At 46.1% G+C, this 13,970-nt stretch overlaps 2 protein-coding genes across 3 annotated transcripts in view; one reads left to right on the top strand and one right to left on the bottom strand.

The window, feature by feature from the left end:
• The window catches only part of LOC108247807 (potassium voltage-gated channel subfamily KQT member 5), a gene marked incomplete at its 5' end in the record, with an annotated part of 12,721 nt that extends 6,695 nt beyond the window's left edge, over nucleotides 1-6,026 (top strand). Inside the window, 6 exon segments of the mRNA XM_037974754.1 lie at nucleotides 586-809; nucleotides 1,709-1,817; nucleotides 2,543-2,674; nucleotides 2,814-2,921; nucleotides 4,573-4,699; nucleotides 4,898-6,026. Coding sequence (XP_037830682.1) covers nucleotides 586-809; nucleotides 1,709-1,817; nucleotides 2,543-2,674; nucleotides 2,814-2,921; nucleotides 4,573-4,699; nucleotides 4,898-5,992 — 1,795 coding nt within the window. The 3' untranslated portion in view covers nucleotides 5,993-6,026.
• A 670-nt stretch (nucleotides 6,027-6,696) lies between these two features.
• Nucleotides 6,697-13,970, bottom strand: part of LOC108247813 (elongation factor 1-alpha 1) — an 11,547-nt gene continuing 4,273 nt past the window's right edge. For both annotated transcript variants that reach the window (XM_017436183.3, XM_037974755.1), the window contains exons 2-8: nucleotides 12,504-12,667; nucleotides 11,792-11,971; nucleotides 11,418-11,714; nucleotides 10,191-10,341; nucleotides 9,756-10,012; nucleotides 9,240-9,474; nucleotides 6,697-9,159 (exon numbers count right to left, since the gene is read on the bottom strand). In XM_017436183.3, the coding sequence (XP_017291672.1) occupies nucleotides 9,035-9,159; nucleotides 9,240-9,474; nucleotides 9,756-10,012; nucleotides 10,191-10,341; nucleotides 11,418-11,714; nucleotides 11,792-11,971; nucleotides 12,504-12,647 (1,389 nt within the window). In that variant the 5' untranslated portion in view covers nucleotides 12,648-12,667 and the 3' untranslated portion in view covers nucleotides 6,697-9,034. The remainder of the gene's footprint in view (nucleotides 9,160-9,239; nucleotides 9,475-9,755; nucleotides 10,013-10,190; nucleotides 10,342-11,417; nucleotides 11,715-11,791; nucleotides 11,972-12,503; nucleotides 12,668-13,970) is intronic.

A 13,970-nucleotide genomic window follows, 5' to 3' on the forward strand; every position in this document is an offset into this window, starting at 1 on the left:
CAGGGTTTAATGGGGCAGGGCCTTTTGGCCCAGGGCTAGGGTTAGGGTCTCCACAGGGTTTAATGGGGCAGGGCCTTTTGGCTCAGGGCTAGGGTTAGGGTTGTCTGTGCATGCTGTGTTTCTGTAAAAACACAAACTTCCTGACTTTTCTACACCTCATCGTCCTGTTGGGTAAATTTCTTTCTTAAAATCTGGACTTTTATAAATTTTACTTCAAACCTTTTTAAAAAATAAATTTTTAGAAACAACCATTTCCCGGAGAGTTAGGAAGTTTATTAAAAAGCACCAAAAATGTACCTTTTGTAATTTGTAAAATTCTAAACAAGCAAAGAACTTCTTTAGTTTTCTTTGTGTCGTTTTGTGTTAAATGAAGGTTTGAATGAATAAATACGATAATCTGTTGCAGCATCTTGTGAGCTCTTTGGTTTCAGAGAAGAATAAACTTCAGGAGCATCTTCTCACAGCTGAAGCACCAACCAGAGCTGCATTTGTTTGAAGAACTTGCTGCAATGCATGCTGGTCTTTGTTGTTCTGCTGACCTGAATCTTCTTCCTTCTTCTGCCCACCTCTGCGTCGCTATTTCAGCCAGAAGCTGAGCTTTAAGGAGCGGGTGAGGATGGCGAGCCCCCGCGGTCAGAGCATCAAGAACCGGCAGACATCCTCGGTGAACGACCGGCGCTCTCCTGTGACCGATGGCGGAACGGAGAGCACGAGTCCCGCCAAAGTCCAGAAGAGCTGGAGCTTCAACGACCGCACACGCTTCAGGCCGTCGCTGCGCCTCAAGAGCCAATCCCGCTCCACCACCGACGGTGAGTGGCGTCAGAATCAGTAAAAACTGGACCCGGGGTCCGGTCCGGTCTGTCGGAGGCCTCACTTTATATCTCTGAAACTCCAACTAGAAAACAGGCATCCAGTGGCGGCTGGTGGAGTTTTCTCCAGGGGGAGCTATAAATCCAAAATAGACATTTATTTTTCAAAACTTTACCGGAGAAACTACGTCAAAGCTTGTTTTATGGTGAGAGCACTCACTCACTACTACAATATAACGAAGGTCGGATGTCTCACTCCGATTAGAATTCAAAATCCAAACATTTTAACAGATTTTAGCATAAATTTTCTTAAACTAATTATTAACTATGAACTTATTTATTACCTTGTGTATGTAACTTAGTCATGTAATGAACTTATTGCTGTCTTTGAATAAAAGGCAGCTCACCCGCGGCTCGACTTTTCAATCAGGCGAACTTTCTGACAGACGGATGTGACGTCAGCCTCCGTGGCGGGAGTCCCATGCTCCGGCGGCGGGAGGCGGAGTCAGCTCTGGGCGCAGGAGAGGAGCGCCCCGAACCGTCCTATCTCTTGTACTGAAGAGGAGCTACTGCGCATGTACAACTTTTAACGAGAGTCTATGGACAAAGATTTTTGCGCCCCAGGGCGGAAATGAACAAAACAACTTTACTTATCATTAACTATAAAATATTTATCTTACACAACTAAATATATATATATATATATATATATATATGTTTTATTCAAGGTAATGTGAGTGGTGGGGCGGCGCCCTAGCGCCCTCTACTGGCCAGCCGCCACTGCAGGCATCCCAGTTTCTCCTTCTGAGTCTGAATCTGCAAGTTGTGACTTCAGACGTACCTTAATGTCGCTCTTTAGACTCTGAACAAATAAATAATCCTCCTTCGTTCTCGAGCAGCAGACTCCAACCTCGCAGGGGAGGACGGCTTCGATGACAAGGGCTGCCACTGCGACATTTCTGCAGAGGACCTGCTGCCCTCGGTGAAGACCGTCATCCGAGCCGTCAGGTGAGTCGAAGGAAGTCCGACTTTCTCTCCTCCATCCGGTTCCTACCGTATGTTTCCCTTCCTTTGATTGCAGCCCTCCTGCAGGCCAGCAGCTCTCCTGATTGATCGCTCTGAGGGGTTAAATTGACTGGAAGTGTTTCTGTTTTTAATCCTTTATTTTTAGTATTTATAGCCTGATGTGGTGGACACAGGGAGGAAATATGGTCAGCTGAGCTGATTAGGAGCAAAGTGTCTGATCATTCTCAGAGGAGTTGTTTTAACTTTGACCTCTGAATCTTTCAGACTTAAAACGGTTTTTAAACTCAAGGGATGAAGCAGAGCTGGGAACAGTTGGAGCCAGTTTAACATTTTAGGCTCTTTGTTCTCAAAGAGCTGAAAGCTGAACGAACTGAAGGATGGAGACGTGACTTTCAGATGCCGTTCATCTGCTCGACGCTCCGTTTGCTCTACAGTTAGGATATGCCAAGATTACAACTGAATCAGGTCCAAAAAACGAGATGAGAACCGGGTCAGGACTTTGGTCCGGTCCTGTGAATTAAATCTAACTGAGGCTGTTTCTCACTGTGAACTGTTTCTTCATGTTCTGCCTGCTCTGGAACCACAGGGAGGTCTTAATAATGAAAGATACCTAAATGTTCTCATATGAACTGATCCAGCTCTGTAAAGCTCAGATCGAGAGCTCCCCTTGTGGCTGATCCATGAACTGCTCTCTGCTGTTCCTGCAGGATAATGAAGTTTCACGTGGCGAAGAAGAAGTTCAAGGAGACGCTGCGTCCGTACGACGTGAAGGATGTGATCGAGCAGTACTCTGCGGGTCACCTGGACATGCTGTGTCGCATTAAAAGCCTGCAGACCAGGTAGGACCGCCAGCCACCAGCTTCCGTTCTTCAGGACTTCTGTGTGTCGTGGCTACGCAGACGTCACGCAGACGTCACGCAGACTCATGTGTAGCTGTCTGTGTGCATACTGCATACGGTATGTCTGCTTCCCTCACAGGCTGGACGGGATAGTCAGCCCACGAGCCCTGAGCAGCCGAGCGAAGACCTTTTCCTCTTCCTCCCTGCATGTCTATGACAGCCAGGGCAGAAAGAGCTCCATCCAGGGGTCAGAACCCCCCCATCCTTCACATCCCTCATGAGTTTTCATTTTTCACTCAATCAATTCAAGGAAAGAAAGTTCTGTTTAATTAAAACAACAGAAGCTCTTTCTAAAAGACGATTAAATCGACCTGAATCGGATCCTTGAATTGACTGAGCGGACAGGTTTCTGTTCTGTTCAACACTAACATGAGATCAACTCTGGTTTCTGCTGTGAGTTTGGAGAATTAACCCTCAGTTTTAACCTCAGGCTGCAGAAACATCTGCACATCTCCCCCATAGACTCGTATTAAAATACTGGAGTCCATACGAGAAGCTGGACCGTCCACAGGATGGTCCCAGGACAGGTTTCCTGTCCCGTCCCCAACATACAAACAAACAAAAACATATTTTCAGGTTCTGACTGCTGTTCTCACCTTAATAAGGTTAGCTGTAATTAATGATGTGACATCATGTAGGCGGGGCTTAAAGCTCCTCATCGCTGGTTTGTAAAAATACAACATGGCTTCGATTCCCAACCAGACGCGGCGGGAACACTTCCTCTGGTATTTTAATCCACGTCAGAGGTGTTACACTGCCCCCTGCTGTTGCAGTTTGTCTTCACGCCGCCCGCCTCAGCAGTTTATCGTTTCTTCACACAGGAACTGAGCTTTAGGAGCCGTTTTCCTGAGTGAGAAAATGCTGCGTTCTCGTGTGGACGGCTCGAACCCGACCTTTTAAAAGCGTCCGTAGTTCCACTTCCTGTCTAACTCTACGAGCGCAGAAATGACAGATCGTTGCACAAGAAAGAAACCTTCATATCCTGTATTACTTCAGGAAACACACGAGGCTGAAGAAACTGCCTTAAATAAGCAAAACAATAAATCCTTTATTAAATAAAACTCAAGCAAACGCAGAAAAACTAAATTTACCCAAAATATTCATTTAATTGATGTGAGAAATGAGAAGTTTTACAAGACTGACTTTTGTATCATTAATTAATCCTGATTCTGTGGACATCCCGTCTCATGCTGGACACGTCCATGTTGTCTCTGGGTTTGGACCGACCCGAAGGAGAAGCTCCACTTCCCCTCAGGCCACAGAAACATTCGGTTCTTGCTCTTCAGCTCCGTCCTCGCAGCGTTACAGCGCCACCCACAGGCCTGCCGTCGTCACTGCAGCGTTTGAGTCCTTCGTCTTTCTGCGTGGACGAAAACATGAGGATAAAGATTTAAGAACCCAGCCTTCCCGTGTGGACGGGTCTGAGATGTTTCTTCACAGAAAAAGAGAGGTCGATTGAAGTTTTTAGGTCCAGTTTTATCCTTCAGGGAGAATAAAATCTAAAATAAATCTTTATGAGCTCATAGTTTAGGGATGCGGCACAGAATTAAATCTGTATTTCTACAGAAAGAAGATTGTAAGTTTCATTAAATCATTTATTGACAAACTTTACCAATAATCTGGGGGAAAGATTTAGATTTGGCTCTAATATTTAACTGTTTTAAACAGAATAAATGAATAATCTCCTGCTTGAATTAACACTGGAGCAGCATAACGCAGAAAAGAAAACTTACTGTTTGTGGTTTTCTGTTTTTTTCCTCCAACTTTTGTTTCCTGTGGACTGGTTGTGGATTAATTACAGATGTTTCTGTCATTAATCTGCCGGGTGTTTCGTCCAGGGTGGACCAGATCCTGGGGAAGGGTCAGATCCCGCTGGATAAGAAGATCCGGGAGAAGCTGCTGTCTGACGGAGAAATCCTGGAGGACGTGAGCATGTTGGGCCGGGTGTGTAAGGTGGAGCGGCAGGTGAGAGGAAGAAGTTATTACTTCTTTATTTCCTAAAGAAGTCACTGAATCCAATTATTTCTTTTATTAAATAATATCACACATTACAGTATAATAATAAATAAAGTAGTTCTTTATCCACCAGCATCCAGGCATTTAAATCAGGACTTTTTACCTTGAGACACCTGTCCACGTCTCATCGCTTGTTTGTCCCCGCAGGTTCAGTCCATCGAGTCAAAGTTGGACTCTCTGCTGGACATTTACCGGCAGGTTTTACGTAAAGGCTCTTCGTCAGCCGTCACACTCTCCTCGCTGCCGCTGTTCGAGCTGGAGCAGACGTCCGACTACGACTCCTCCGTCTTCAGCAAGGACCTGTCCAGTTCCACGCAGCTGAGCGGCGGCGGCGGAGCGCCTCGCTCCTCAACCGGTTCCCACCTCCCCCAGGGAGGACTCCATCTGATTCTGGCGCCTCCCAACGAGCTCAACCTCAACACCTCCTCTTCCACCCCTCCCTCTGGCCTCAGGTCTTCCTGTTTCAGCCCAATGACACGCCGCCATCATCAGCAGGCTCAGGCCACGTCACCTGAAAGCGGCGCCGATGACGCCGTCCTCACGCCGAACAGCACCAGTGGTTCGAGAGGCCGGGGAGTCGGAGGAGAGTTTCCTCTTTTGGCGAGGCTTCCCCCGCCCCCGTCCAACCGGACTGGACCAGGAAAGCTGGTGCGAGGGACTCCGACTGAGACGTGTCCTGAAATAGAGGACTTCTGCGGAGGTTTTGGGAGGCCGGTGGAGGACACGGGTCTCAGGGAGGACCTCGGACTCGGCCGGCTCACCGCCAAGGAGGACGGCTCCTGGAGAAGACACATGAGCCTGGAGCTGGAGCCGCTGGTGCCTCCGGTTCTGGGCTGCTGCTCAGGACCCGTCCATCTGGACCGGGGACTGGGGAAGTCCATGTCGGCGCAGGACTTGATGCAGGTCTCTCCTGTCCATGACGCGCACCAAAGCCACAGCCTGTCGTCTCCGAGTCCCAGCACGAGCAGCGACTCGCCCCTCGGCTTCCACAGCCAGGACCCCGGGGGAGGTGGCAGCTGGGGGGGGGAGGACCTCTTCATCAGCGACAGGGACATGAAGGGACAGGGCTTTAACTTCCTGTCACATGGGACAGCGGAGGCTCACACGTTTACCTCTGAGCTTCTGAGAACAGGAGGCCGAGGGGGGGCGGGGTCTAACCGAAGCCTGGCCAGCGCCCCGACGTCGTCCCCCTCCTCCGGCAGCACCGAACTCATGAACATGCCGCACGTCCGGCTAAAATAGACTCCACAACATGTTCTCACCTCAGAGAGGGGGGGGGGGGGGGGGGGGGGGGTGCGNNNTTAAAAGTATCTTTTGTTCATTTTATGTTGATTCATTTAAGATTCACAGTATTTTCATACAGGCTGGAAATCACAGCATGATTGTTTTAATCTGAAGGTCTGTAAAGGTTCATCAGGAGTCAGTTCCTGATCTGCAGCTCCGAGGGTTCAGTTTAACCTCTGAGACGAGACAAAAAGGAAGGAGAACCTTTAAACCATCCGACATCAAGCAGAACCGCATGTTTCAGCTGAACGCACAGATAACTCACCTGATCCAAGATGGAGGAAAGGTTACCACAGCTGGACCTTAGTTTGAATCAACGCGCTGCGTTTGTTGGCAGATTTACTTTAATTTATTGTTAAACTTGCTTGAGGTACGTTAAACATGCAGAAATTAACAAATACTTTCCAAAACAAACTAACTGGTTTAAAGATCAGAACAGGTGAACATTTGGACCCTAAATACTCTGCCCTTCAGCTCAGTCCCAGATCGGATGGAAATACAGAAAAGCTTCAGAGAGATTTAAGGAGGTGGTACTTTTAGGGGTTAGGGCCTTTTGGCTCCGGGTCGCAGGAGGACGGCTGAAGTTCTGTTCTGTCTGAACTTCTTTACTCATCTCAGTACTTTAGGCCACAGCAGAAACAAAAACTCTGCTTTTTTTGGTATTTTAAGCAGTTTTAGGATTGAAACCATCTTGCTCTGTTTAAATGCAGCTCTTAGTGAGACGAAACCTTTTTAAATTCATTTGAATGTCATGTTCTGGCTTTAAAGTTCTGTTAGAAAACGTAGAACCGGACAAAGCACTTTGTTGGAACTTTGTACCGTCTGGTTCTGAGTCTCTGTGGACGGAATCTGGGATTATTTTGGACTCCGAGCAGCAGAATGTAGGTTTCATTAGTTGTGTTGCCTGAACTGCTGAGCAGCAGAAACAGGACGACTTAAAACCAACGTCCCTTTTTTCTGTTGCTTGGTCCAAAACTGGGTCTGAGTTTCATCAGGTGTCAAACTTTCATGATTCAACAAAAACGCCTCTAAGGTTTAAATTATAATCAGCCGCAGCTGCAGACCTGGAGTTGGAGGAGAGAAACAAACTGTTGGTGCACAAAAACTCAAACATGTCTTCAGTTTCTGACTTTGCAGGAAAAAGTGACACAGATCCTGATTAGAAATGCAAAGAAAAGAAAACGAGTTAATGATAAACTGAAACCAAATCTTCAACAAAACGATTATTTTTACTCAGAGTTAAGAAGCTGTGATGGTTTCTTTAAGACTCAGACGTAAGATTTCTCTCTTTTCTGCGGCCAAATAATTTAATACAAACATCATCAGTCTTTAAAACTTCACCCAGTGTGAGAAAAAAGCTTATTTTGGACATGAAAGTCATTAAACGTGCTTTCCATATCTGTAATGCTGTCATATTTACAGATCTAAATAAATCTCTTTATTTTGGACAAACTGCTGCTGCAGCATTTGGCTTCAGGACTAAATCATAAAAACGTGAATAAAAGTTCATCATAACGCGGTCAAACAGGAAGTGGCAGCGAGTTCTCACTCAGACGCAGAAAATAAAGTCTCTGACTGCTGGAGACTTAAAGTTACAACAAAATAAATAAGAACATTTTCTGTCGTCGTCTCGCTGAAGTCAAAGTGGAACTGGGTTTAAAACGGCCTTTTTCTTTTTAAAATCTCGGCTTATTTTTGTCTTTACAGCCTGAAAAAATTATTTAATTCACTGGAATTAAACCTTTGATATGAAGCTGGTCAGCTGGGAACGTTTAAAATTTAAACAACAAAACTGCATCCGAGACTCCAACTCGTCTCCAACGGCTGCAGCTCGGCGAGATTAAAGGGTGGAGAAGGTCAAATAAAGAGAACGACGAGGTTAGTTTGATAGGAAATAATAAATATCTGTGTGAATTATGCAAAAAGAACTGAGCGTTAAATTTACCTCCAACTCAAACTGGAGGAGTTTTTGTGCACAAACATTATTTCTGCATCCCTCTGGTTCTGTTTAACAAACCTGGGATCAATGAATTCATTTCCCTCAAATATTTACATTTATTTTTAATCCAACCTGATCTATAACAGAATGACTGTTTGCCCTCGAGGAAAAGTAAAGTTTTGGTTTCAGATGATTAAAAACAGTAAAAGCTCAGCGTGTATAAAGTCAACCGGTGCCTTGCTTCTGTGGTACATCTGTGTCTGTTACGTTTCTGATTCCTTCACTAAGAAACTGTTGCACTAATTATTTGATTTATGTAAAAATGCTCCGACTTGAAGCATTTTTCTTATTTTCTCCGATCAGTTTGCTGCTGGGGGATACGACGAGCAACTGTTAACATTCTGTCTTATTTTAATTTATTTAAATTATGTCCTCATATTTACACATTACTAATAACTTCAGTTAGATTTAAAAAGCCTGTAGAGTAATAAAAATGCAAGTGAATTCTTATTCTTAGTCATGAATAAAGACAAATAAAGCTTTTTGGGGGTTTGTTTTGTCATTACTACATGCAGCCTTTGGAATAAAACCAGAAACAAGAAGAAACTGTTTAAACATCTTTTACTTTTATGAATGGATGCAGATTTTAAGGTGCACAAATGTTACAGTGGCTGACGTTTATCAGAGCGACGGCGAGGAAGCGTTTAGCTGTGAACATGCAGGCAGCAGATGTCTGCTGGGAGTTTATCGTTTTTAAATCTACAACAAGAAGCATCACTGGAACAACGACTCGGCGAACGGCGCCTCGAACTTCAGAACGAGCAGCTTAAGTTTAACTAGAACAGCTCCGAGCTGCGAATTTGTTGTTTTACCACAAACTGACAACATTTAACAGCAGCTTAACGTGTTTGTCTCTAACTGAAGAAGTTGTTTTTCCTTCGCCTGCTTTTGCGATGCATTGTGATAATAGACCAGACGCTGACTATGGTGTGCAGAAGGGGCGGGGTGTTGGAGCGTCTTCGGCCACGCTGAGCGTTGGGGGCAGCAGCCCAGCACAACGTTCATTTGGCCTTCTGCGCCTTCTGTGCAGATTTGGTGATCTTACCGCTCGTCGGGGCTTTCTTCTCCACGCCTTTAATCACGCCCACCGCCACCGTCTGACGCATGTCACGGACAGCAAAACGCCCTGAGGAGGAATCAAACAAAGACATCTTTATTTCCCTGTGTCTAATTCAGAATGACCCAAAGTGAAAAGTGGAGTCTCACCCAGCGGCGGGTACTCGGAGAAACTCTCCACACACATCGGTTTGCCAGGAATCATATCAACAATCGCAGCGTCTCCAGATTTCAGGGATTTGGGATTATCCTCCAGCTTCTTCCCAGAGCGGCGGTCAATCTTCTCCTTCAGCTCTGCGAACTTGCATGCGATATGTGCGGTGTGGCAGTCAAGCACAGGGGCGTAGCCGGCACTGATCTGACCCGGATGGTTCAGGATGATCACCTGCAGCGTGGAGGTCAAACAGGTAACGGTGCATGCGTAGATATACAGGGAACTATCAGAGTTCCCAGAACCGCCCCGACACAAAGGAAGCAGAGCAGAGACCACTGCCTGAAGAGATTATAACCTGCTACCTTGGTAGCTCGCTGCTAACAAGGTGGTTTGTTTTTCTGCTCCTCTGTTTTTAAACGGGTGATAACTCTCCCAGAAGCATTCTTTCTGTTGGACCAAACCAGTAGGAACCACGACAGAAGGCACCGCGTTACGCCGCCATGTTTAGTCACCTGAGAGGTGAATCCGGCCGCCTCCTGAGGGGGGTCATTCCTGTTGTCTCCGGCCACGTTGCCGCGGCGAATGTCCTTAACGGACACGTTCTTGACGTTGAAGCCCACGTTGTCCCCCGGCAGCGCCTCACTTAGGGCCTCGTGGTGCATCTCCACTGATTTGACCTCCGTGGTCACGTTGACGGGGGCAAAGGTCACCACCATGCCAGGTTTCAGGATCCCCGTCTCTACTCGGCCAACAGGTACAGTCCCGATGCCTGATGGAGATGCAGTTTTGAAACTTTAAGCTGTGTAAAACTGGTACATGAACCTCATGTGTCTCTGCTCCTCCCATCACAGGTACTGTAATAATCTGCTGCCTACAGGTGAAACCTGATCTTTGGAGCAGCTTCATTTCACAGGTGTGTAAATCACAGAGCAGAGCTCCAGCCTTACCTCCAATCTTGTAAACATCCTGCAAAGGAAGGCGGAGGGGCTTGTCGGTGGGTCGAGTGGGAGGCTGGATGGCATCGAGAGCCTCCAGCAGCGTGGTGCCTGAAGAGCTCCCATCTTTACGGTTTATCTTCCAGCCCTTGAACCAACTCATCTGCAGATAACAGAAAAACATAAGAGTGATCAGTGCACGGATACTGGTTTGATATCTGGCTCGAAGCAATTACTTCTTATTCAGACTTAAAAGTTGACATTACAACAACAAATTACATCCTGGCATTATTTAACTGAGCTACAAGAAGCAGCAATATCAACCAATCAGCAGCAGGTTCTGCTGCTCTGGAGCTACAGGTGTGTTACCACAACGCCAGGGTGGAAAGACATCAGCAATGACCTCAGAGAAGCAGCTGCTGCTGCCTGTCAATCTTAGAAAGGTCAAAGGTCATTTCCAGCTAATCAAAAACAAAAACATTCACAAATAGAAAACATTTAAAACAGCTGCCAATCTTCCCAGGACTGCTAGCAAATTCACCCCAAAGGTCAGACCGTGCAGTGCTCAGAGAAAGGAGCTCCACCTCAGACTCTACAGCCTCAGTCAGCAGGTCAAAGGTCAAAGGTTAAAGCCTCTTCTCTCTAAAAACAACATGGCAGCTCGACTCAGGTTCATCTGAAGGAAACAGAAGACTTCTGGACCAGAACCAGACCAGAGGACAGATGTTTACCCAGAATGCACTGCAGCTGTCAGCACGGTGGTGGAGGGCTGATGGTTTGGGCTCCTCTGCAGACCAGAGGACAGATGTTTACCCAGAATGCACTGCAGCTGTCAGCACGGTGGTGGAGGGCTGATGGTTTGGGCTGATTCTGGAGTCAGATGTGAGGACATCTGTCCAGAACCAGAACCAGAACCTCAGAGAGCTGAGCAGAAACCAATGAGCTGAAGCAACGCTGGAAAGAAGAGTGGGCCACAACTCCTCCACAACCATGAGAGAGACAAACAGGAACCAATGACCTGAAGCAACGCTGGAAAGAAGAGTGGGCCACAACTCCTCCACAACCATGAGACACAGATAAAGTCCTACAGCAAACCACCTCTGAGTACAGCCTGCTGGATCAGGGACTGCACCATTTCTACATTTTATCTGTTTTTGTCCCGTGTTGCTCTTCATCTGAATCACCTCATTTTAACACATAATGAGCACCAGAGGTTTTATGAAACGTAACTAAACTCACATTAGGACTGGGCTCCAACATGTTGTCTCCATTCCAGCCAGAAATGGGCACGAAGGCCACGGTGTCGGGGTTGTAGCCGATCTTCTTGATATAAGTGCTGACTTCCTTCACAATCTCCTCGTAGCGTTTCTGGCTGTAGTTTGGCTCGGTGGAGTCCATCTTGTTGACGCCCACGATGAGCTGCTTCACCCCCAGCGTGTAGGCGAGGAGGGCGTGCTCACGGGTCTGCCCGTTCTTCGAGATCCCAGCTTCAAACTCGCCAACACCCGCAGCCACGATCAACACGGCACAGTCAGCCTGAAGGGGAGCAAAAACCGCAGGAAGTGTTTCTGAGTCTTTATTATTTTAGACTCCTCTATCTGTTTGAGCTCTACCTGAGAAGTCCCGGTGATCATGTTCTTGATGAAGTCCCTGTGACCCGGAGCATCGATGATGGTGACGTAGTATTTGCTCGTCTCGAACTTCCACAGAGAGATATCGATGGTGATCCCACGTTCTCGTTCTGCCTTCAGTTTGTCCAGAACCCACGCATATTTGAAGGAACCTTTTCCCATCTAAAGACAGAAAAGTTAAAATTTGAACACAACTTTAATTTGGATCAGTTTTACCTTTTAAAATATATATTTAAGTTTCAATTCTTAAACATTTTTAATGAGTTTCTTCACATGCAGATGAATGTTTGTGTTTCTGTTGGTCTTTTTCTAATTAAATCAATTATCAATAATGCAGTCAGGGGGATAAATATTAATATTAATGAAGTGAAGTCTGCTCACTGTCGACATGTTACATCGAACGAGCTGTACACACATTTAAACTTCAAACTTCCTGTGGGTTTTCAGCCATTTTTACATCAAAATGTGTGTGAATGTTTGGGTAGTGGTGGGTTTTATTCACAGCAAGGATCAACACATAAGAAAAGAAAAACTATTTCAGTTTTTCTAATAAATGTATGGTTCAAGGTTCAAGTCTTCAGTTCAAAGCTGTATTTAGTAAAACTTTGTCCCATTTATAGAGGAAGTTAAAAAGGTCTGTCACACTGTGGAAATGATCAGATTTTAAATCTAAGTGAAAACAGATGAGTCATACCTCCGCAGCTTCCTTCTCAAACTTCTCGATCGTCCTTTTGTCGATGCCCCCACACTTGTAGATGAGGTGGCCAGTGGTGGTGGACTTCCCAGAGTCCACATGTCCTATAACCACGATGTTGATGTGGAGCTTCTCCTTCCCCATGGCGACTCAACCTGGAGACACTGAGAGACTCAGAAAGTCAGAATCAACGACATGCAGAACAGAATCCTGTCGGAGCCAGTGCTCGTTTAAAAAAAAACGCTTGACATCGATCGGCTCTGAGACGCTTCTTGGTGATGGACAGACTAACAGATGAGGTCTGTTTGCAGATGATGTGTTCTGTGGTGAGAACAGGAAACAGGTGGAGGAGAACCTGGAGAGGTGGAGTTATGCACCTGAAAGATGAGGGAAGACAGAGTACCTGTGTGTGAACGAGAGGGAGGCAGGTGGAACAGTGAGGCTACAAGGTCAGAGGTCACAAAGGTGCAGGACTTCATCTGTCCAGGAGAACAGGTGAAGGTAAAAAGGTGAAGAAGACTCCAGGCAGGATGGAGCGGATGGATAAAAGTTTCAGGAGTGAGCAAAGGTCAAAGGTCAAAGGAAAGATTTCCAGACAGTGGTGAGAGCAGCCATGTTGTTTGGTTTGGAGACAGAACAGGAAGTGTCAGAGCTGAAGATGTTGAGGTTCTCCTCAGGAGGGACGAGGACGGACAGGACTAGGAATGAGGTCATCAGAGGTCCAGCACAGGTTGAAGGACCGGGAGATAAAGACTGAGACGGTTTGGACATGTGCAGAGGAGGGACAGAAGGATGTTAGAGACAAAGAGGAGAAATATGGATGCAGTTAGAGAGGACATGGAGGACAGAGGGGACAGAGGACAGAGTTAGATGGAGGACTCGCTGTGGAGACCCCTGGAAAGGGAACAGTTGGAAGAAAAAGTTTGACATTTTCACACAAATATATGTTTAAAATAAAAACATATTGCTGTTAAATATTTTTTCACCCGTTATTTTACTGTTAGCTTGATATTTGTCGATGTAAAGAGCTAGCTAGGTAGCTAGGTAACAAGTAATCACTTATTCAAAGATGGCGGCGGTTAATTAGTGACGCGCGAGTCCTGAACGGATCGTTTTACTGAACCGGGAGTCATGATTCTTTTTTTCCGTTCACTCACTGATTCGTCAATTTCAGCTAACAGCAAAGGAAAACATGGCGCTAATTAATAAAAACAACAAGCTAACCGCCGAGTTAGCCCTGTGGGAAACAGCAGCAACGAACGAATCTAAACTCCTGCCGGAAACGAGGCAATATGCTGGTGTAGATTCTCAGTCATCCAGGCCATGGTAAATTCAAAAAAAGTTAAAAAACAAAAACAACTGGACTTCTATTCTGTAGTTGAAGACGTTTCGCTTCTCATCCGAGGAGCTTTCTCAATTCAGAAATAGAGAGTGTGGAGTTGAGCTTTTAAAGCTGAGATGTGATGT

This window comes from Kryptolebias marmoratus, linkage group LG3, assembly GCF_001649575.2.
Source record: "Kryptolebias marmoratus isolate JLee-2015 linkage group LG3, ASM164957v2, whole genome shotgun sequence".
NCBI lineage: Eukaryota > Metazoa > Chordata > Actinopteri > Cyprinodontiformes > Rivulidae > Kryptolebias > Kryptolebias marmoratus.